This window comes from Cucurbita moschata, unplaced genomic scaffold, assembly GCF_002738365.1.
Source record: "Cucurbita moschata cultivar Rifu unplaced genomic scaffold, Cmos_1.0 Cmo_Scf00011, whole genome shotgun sequence".
NCBI lineage: Eukaryota > Viridiplantae > Streptophyta > Magnoliopsida > Cucurbitales > Cucurbitaceae > Cucurbita > Cucurbita moschata.
In genome coordinates, this window is record NW_019268527.1 from 3,005,365 (window position 1) to 3,012,054 (window position 6,690).

Below are 6,690 nucleotides of genomic sequence, written 5' to 3' on the forward strand. Positions count from 1 at the left end.
TTTAAAATTTAAGAGTATTTTTGTTATTAAGTATTTTTGAGAGTATTAAGAGTTTTATTTTATAAAATACAGATATTTTTTTTATTTAGCTTAATAAATTAGAATTTGGTTCGACTATCTATGGTCGGATAAGATAAAAGGCGGTTCAATGTTCCCGGGTTGGACCGACCCGATATGCGGATCCGGATCAAGTAGTTGGAGTCGAGGCTGAAGCTGAAGCTGAAGTTCCAAACTATTCCGAGCAAATTCTCTCATTTGCCAGAGAAGCAGAAGCCATAGCCATGGGGAGCTTGTGTCTTCCTTCTACTTTTTCTCCTCGTATTCGCTGTTTAACTTCAAGAAATTCTATGGCAATGGTAGGTTTGCTCTCTCATCATCCCAAGCCCTTAGCTCCACCCTTCGTCGCCAAAAGTTTCCGTTTCATTTCACTTTCATCTTCAACAAAACCGCCCAGAAAACTTCTCCAAGGTGATTTTGCAGCAATTTCATTCTCTTCATCGTGTTTTTCTTCCCTTGTTTGATGCCACATCCTAATTTGTTTGTTACCTGCTTCGATTTCGATTGGAAATTTCGTAACTACTTGCGCATTAATTCTCAAGACTATTGGGTGACCAAATGTGTTGAACAAATATACATGAACAATCGTTGGTGATTGCCGGATATTATTTCCTCTGTGAAATTATTGAAGTGGGAGGGAGGAGAACGGTGTTGAATGCAGGTTTCTTTTTCTTTCTACGTGTTACTATTGTCGCAATTTCAAAGATGGAAATTAAACAGAGTTTACAAGTAGAACCTCTAAGGATAACATTCTATTTGCGGTCTGAGCTTATTCTCTATCGTATCCACTCATTTTCGGTCAGACAATTAATTTGCCACGACTGATAATGGAGGGCTTTTCCAGTTAAATGATGGAGATGGCATAATGAATCCGTTCTCATGATCTTATTATGGAGCTGAAATTAGCACAGTAATTGGTGGAAAGTCAAGTTTTATGGATCACCATATGGTAATCGTGATTGGTTTTAGCTAATTTTTTAATTTTCTTTCTTCTAATCCCAGCTAGATTGATGTTATTCCCCTCTCTTTCGGTCTCTTTCGGTCGCACTGCTGAAATTTGATTGTAAACATTCTCATGTAGATATCAGTGTTAGGAAAATTTTCTTTTCTGGAGAAATAGGGAATTGTTTATGTAATTCAGCCAAGAAGTTCGATGCGATTTTTGGAAATGAATAACTTAATTGTATTTTTCAAGCAGTGAGGTCAGTGGCTACTCCTGCAGAAGGTATTGCTGGGTTTGAGAGCATGATCTCTGGTACTGAGCGGAAGTATTACCTTCTGGGTGGGAAAGGAGGTGTTGGAAAGACAAGTTCTGCTGCCGCTCTAGCTGTGAAGTTTGCAAACAGTGGCCATCCCACACTTGTTGTTTCTACTGATCCTGCACATTCGTTAAGTGATTCGTTTGCTCAGGTGAGGCACTTATTTTTTTGAGTTGTGCTGCGAACTTCAAGTGGAACTCGAAAACGTGATAGATGAGTGGTTGCTTTTAGGATTTGACTGGTGGTACGCTCGTACCAGTTGAAGGTCCTGACTCTCCGTTATTTGCTCTTGAGGTAACACAGGAGTACTTACTGTATTAATGTCTCTAGTCCTTTTAGGTATCTCTATTACATATGGTCCATGTAGAATTATAGATATGGGAGTAAATATTAGGAGCAATTTACTTTCTTCTTATTATGGTGTTACTCTTACGAACCCAGTGAGTAAAATTTATATCATGGCAACAGATAAACCCCGAAAAGGCTAGGGAGGAATTCCGTAGTACAGCTCAAAAAAATGGTGGATCTGGTGTTAAAGATTTCATGGATGGCATGGGCCTTGGAATGCTTGTAGACCAGGTATGTATGAAAATTGCTTTTAGTATAGAGATGTGTCAAGTGATACGCTGTATACTCACCCCTTAATCACACTATTTATTACATTACATGATAGTGCTCAGATGTTAAAACACTACAACTAAAAAGTTTCACGCTTGCACTTGCTTGCCCAAAATGAAAAACACTTGAAAGTTCTCAACTATTGGTACGAGGATGACTATGCAATGTTTAAGATGCCATATCGGTTAGAGGCTGAACTTCTATATAGGTCTGAAAATAATGGATCTCGGTCACTTCGATTTTCTCTCAATTCTTTTAAAACTCATGTAGGATGGAATATAATAATGCATAACCCTTTGTCGTAGTGTAATTATTTGACTGGTTGCTTAACTTTGAGTGAAAAAGTTAGGAGAGTTGAAACTCGGAGAATTACTGGATACACCACCTCCTGGTTTGGATGAAGCTATAGCAATTGCCAAGGTATATATTAAACCATTGGTTAACCTGTTTTTTGTTTGTGCTTGACGTGTATTTGGGGTTCTTCATGATTTTAATTCTAGTTATTTCCAGGTCATTCAATTTCTTGAGTCTCCTGAGTATAACATGTTCACTCGCATAGTTTTTGACACAGCACCAACGGTAAGCTGTCCAACATGTTCTCAAATTAACGGCTTAGTCCGTTCATTTAACGTTCTGTTCTCTGGGTATCAGGGTCATACTTTACGGCTTCTATCCCTGCCAGACTTCTTAGATGCTTCCATAGGCAAGATATTAAAGGTATGATTAATTAATAACGACAGCTTAGTTCTGGATTAAAATCTTATTTGTAAATTGACTGTTGTTTCTACTTTGAATGCCTACTGGATTTCCTGATTAGATCTCTGAATTCAACGCATCACTCACTAAAGATATTGTTGCTCTCATTGCTGTTTTAGTTTTGTGTTCTTCCTTTTTTCACAACCTCAATGAATGTTTGCTTAATTTAGCATTTTGCTTCAGCTTTGAACTTTGAAGGAGTCGTATTTGATTGATTACCTTTCCCTTGATCTGCATCTTTTGTGGAAACCATACTGCAGTATGAGATCTTGCTCCAAATGTGTATGGAAACAATCTTAATTTTTCATTGAGGCTAATGTTCGTGATGGAATTGGAAGTATTACCATTATCTCAGAATCATGGTAGTTCTTGAATCTTCGGAACATTTTTTGTTGTATATTTTGTGTGATCTTAATTATGAGTCAATAAGCTTGACTTAGCAAAAAAAAGTTATTATCTTGGAGAAATTTTAGAATAATGGTTAGTGTTATTAACTTGAGCAAGTTTAGAAAAATTGTTAATCTTTTGTTTAGGAGAATTGTTAGTAGTTGCTAACTTGTAGAGAAACTTTAAGAAATCTATTAGTGCTTTCGCCCCTGTAAATATTTTTCAGATGTATGCTTTATTACGACAACAAAAAAAATTGAAAAATATAGTGCTTAAGGTTTTTCAGTTGAAAGAAGCTCTTCTCTCAAGTTGTTTTTTCTGCTTTATTTATTTGTTTCGGTGTATTTTGGTTGTGGGCCATATCCAATAATGATATAGTTATTTGAGATTGATTATGAACAAGTGAGCTATCTCAAGTCCAATAGTATGCCTCTCTTGTTCTCCTACTTTCCTTTTCCCTTTAATCTCTCTATTTTTCTCGTTCTCTTTCCTGCTTTGTTCTGCATCAATTGTTTATATAAATTCTGTTGCTGTTTCTATTGCAATTCCTCTTTGACCTAAATTCACCGCAAATCAGATAACTTATGTTTTATGGACAATACATGGAACTTTAACAATCTATAGACACTTTTTTTTTTTTTTTTTTTTTTAATTTTTAAATTTAGGTCTTCTTTTTACCTATTATCTGGACATTTAATTTTCTCTTCCCACTTAATGTTTCAGCTTAGACAAAAAATAGCATCAGCAACCTCAGCCATTAAATCTGTATTTGGACAAGAAGAAAAGCGGCAGGATGCAGTAAGCTAACTATCATGGAGCTAATATTAACCCCATTTTGATTTTCCATTAATTATGTTTGTCCCATTCAGGCTGACAAATTAGAGCGTTTGAGAGAGAGAATGGTAAAAGTTCGCGAGCTTTTTCGTGACAAAGAAAGCACAGAATTTGTCATAGTTACTATCCCCACGGTACTAAACAAGTTTATTATAGTTATATCTCTTGCGTTCCTGGCTAACGATAGGCATGAGCTTATCCACCCTTTTTTTTTCTTTTTTCATGAAACCTATATACTTCAATCAGGACAATTTTATTCCATTGAATTCCACTTGTTCAACAAGACAAGATTCTGAGTGTATCGCTCTGGAAAAATTGGTCTACGTCATTGTTGGTAGTGGTATCCATGTCATGAAATTGAATATATTCATTTATGGGTAGATGACAATTTGTGGAGTAAGTAAATGTCTTATTCCAGAATAAACAGTATGGGAATTGGGTAATGAACAGTCAGCGTATTAGCTTTTAGTTCTACCTGAGCTCATCGTATATGCGAGTCGCTCACTTTTCGTATTTTGTGAAGGTTATGGCTGTGAATGAATCATCAAGGTTGCATGCCTCTCTAAAAAAGGAATCTGTCCCTGTCAAGAGGCTCATTGTCAATCAGATTCTTCCTCCGTCTTCAACAGATTGCAAGTTTTGTGCAATGAAAAGAAAGGTAATGAGAAATGTACAACAATTTGTTTACATTCTTAGGGATCATCATGTAAATCTGTAACATAACAACCTAAGTCCACTACTAGTAGATATTGTCTTTTTTGGACGTTCCCTTTTGGGCTTCCTCTCAAGGTTTTTAAAACATATCTGCTAGGGAGAAGTTTTCACACCCTTAAAAAAATGATTCGTTCTCCTCCCCAACCAATGTGGGACCCTCCAATCCACCCCCCTTCAGGGCCCAACGTTCTTGCTGGCACACCGCCTCATGTCCATCCCCTTTTGGGGCTCAGCCTCCTCACTGATACATCTCTTGGTGTCTCGCTTTGATACCATTTGTAACGGCTTAAGCCCACCGCCAGGAAATATTATTCTCTTTGGGCTTCCCCTCAAGATTTTTAAAACGCATATGCTAGGGAGAGGTTTCCACACCTTTATAAAAAATGCTTCTTTCTCCTCTCCAACTGACGTGGGATCTCACGAAATCTCTCATTTCAAATGCAAGTTGCATCATTCATTTTAAAACATCTTGAAGCTTTGCATATGTTGATCTTTCTTTATTGAGCTAAAATTATTAATTAGTACAGGAACTTAAACGTGTTGTTAAACTGAAAATGTTTCAGGATCAACTGCGTGCTTTGGATCTCATCCGAAATGATCCAGAACTCTCGAGCTTGATGGTGATTGAGGCACCATTAGTTGATGTCGAGATTCGAGGTGTTCCAGCTCTTAAATTTCTTGGCGACATCATTTGGAAATGATTATGTTATCCAAGAAAACACAAAGCAATTTGCAGGTATCTTTTTTATTTCCCTCTTCTACGGATTTTTTTATCCTCGTAAAAACTTTTGGATATACAGAGAAAAACACTTCTTACCCCAAACACACGAGTGTGAGAGAGCGAGAGATACATCTGCCAGCCAACTGAGGAGTGCCGCAGGTTCAGATTGAGTAGCTCTGCAGTTGAAATAGAACAAACACAGGTTTTCAAATCTAGAACTCATGAGATTTAGTTCAAAAAACGAAAAAAAAAAAAAAAAAAACTGAAGGTGCATCACGTGGTTAGCACAGGATGTTGCCTGAGAATGAATGTTATGTATTTTTTGGGATAATGTTTAGAAGTATAATAAGATGAATAATTTTTAAAAAGAATCTGGGACAGAGTCCATTCTCTACTAATCTTTAGGTAGATTTTGCAGGCTTAAGTGCCTGAGACTCGGTTTGATAGACCGTTTTTATGGTTATATTACAAGTTTGGTCTTTCAATTTTTTTGTTTTTGTCTAATAGTTTTTTTTTTAATAGGTTCCTGAATGTAAAAATGTCGAATAAGTCTCTTAACTTTCAATTGTGTGTTTAGTAGGTCGATGATATATTCAACACTTTTCTAAAATTAACGAGTCTCTTAGACATAAAGTGAAAATTTGTGTTCAATCAGACACCAAATTTTCGATTTATGTCTATTAGATTCTTGAATTTTAAAAAAATGTTAGAACATGTCAACGATGTACTAAATTTGAAAGTTTAGAAATTAGTCTGACACTTTTGCAAATTCAGGGACTTGTTTGACATAAAGTTGTACGTTCGGGAACTGAATTAGTAATTTAACCATTTTTAAGTCGTTAATCCGAAATCTCTGAATGTTTTAAGCCCTTGCCACCAAGAACTGAGAATTGCATATTTGTTGTAATGCTGAACACTTGGATTTCACTTTCTTATTGTTGAACCTTAGTGTTGGGCATTTGAATCAGGTTTTTGCTGAAATGGGTGACCATATTCCCAATGAAAGGTGACGTTGATGCCATCAATTAACTTTTTCTATATATTATAAATTATTTTGCATCGGATGAAATCCCACCTCGGCTAATTCAGAGAATGGTCATGGTTTATAATCAAGAAATAATCTCTCCACGAGGCCTTTTGAGGAAGCCCAATATCATACCATTGTGGAGAGTCGTGTTCATCTAACATTTAGGAGTCGATGGTAACTATTTTATTTTCACTTTTTAATTTTATTTTTTCTTGTTTTCTCATCATTTTGTTTTATAATATCTTTATAATAATTCTGATTATTGTTTAGAAAAAATTTAAATTGTTACTCAAATTTCCAATTTTTTTTTTTTTTTT

At 35.8% G+C, this 6,690-nt stretch overlaps 2 protein-coding genes across 3 annotated transcripts in view; one reads left to right on the forward strand and one right to left on the reverse strand.

Annotated features, from left to right (window-relative positions):
• LOC111449648 (dolichyl-diphosphooligosaccharide--protein glycosyltransferase subunit 1B) overlaps positions 1-5,526 on the reverse strand; it is a 31,461-nt gene extending 25,935 nt beyond the window's left edge. Inside the window, exon 1 of the mRNA XM_023089637.1 lies at positions 5,521-5,526. The gene's annotated coding sequence lies outside the window, so the exon portion shown is untranslated. The remainder of the gene's footprint in view (positions 1-5,520) is intronic.
• On the forward strand, positions 215-5,717 carry LOC111449650 (ATPase ASNA1 homolog 2). Of its 2 annotated transcripts, none has more exons than XM_023089639.1 (12): positions 215-468; positions 1,256-1,467; positions 1,548-1,610; positions 1,785-1,895; positions 2,280-2,354; positions 2,445-2,513; positions 2,586-2,651; positions 3,801-3,875; positions 3,947-4,045; positions 4,435-4,569; positions 5,189-5,361; positions 5,426-5,717. In XM_023089639.1, the coding sequence occupies exons 1-11, from the start codon at positions 282-284 to the stop codon at positions 5,324-5,326; spliced, it is 1,230 nt and encodes a 409-aa protein (XP_022945407.1). In that variant the 5' UTR covers positions 215-281; the 3' UTR covers positions 5,327-5,361; positions 5,426-5,717. The 2 variants fall into 2 exon arrangements, with proteins under 2 accessions (XP_022945407.1, XP_022945408.1); XM_023089640.1 differs by having other exon boundaries at positions 5,463-5,717.
• Positions 5,718-6,690: the final 973 nt, after the last annotated feature.

Coding starts and splice junctions, on each gene's coding strand:
- LOC111449650 (XM_023089639.1), top strand. CDS start 282: ATGGGGAGCTTGTGTCTTCCTTCTACTTTTTCTCCTCGTATTCGCTGT. Junction 1,611..1,784: donor CTCCGTTATTTGCTCTTGAG/GTAACACAGGAG, acceptor TCATGGCAACAG/ATAAACCCCGAAAAGGCTAG. Junction 1,896..2,279: donor TTGGAATGCTTGTAGACCAG/GTATGTATGAAA, acceptor TGAGTGAAAAAG/TTAGGAGAGTTGAAACTCGG.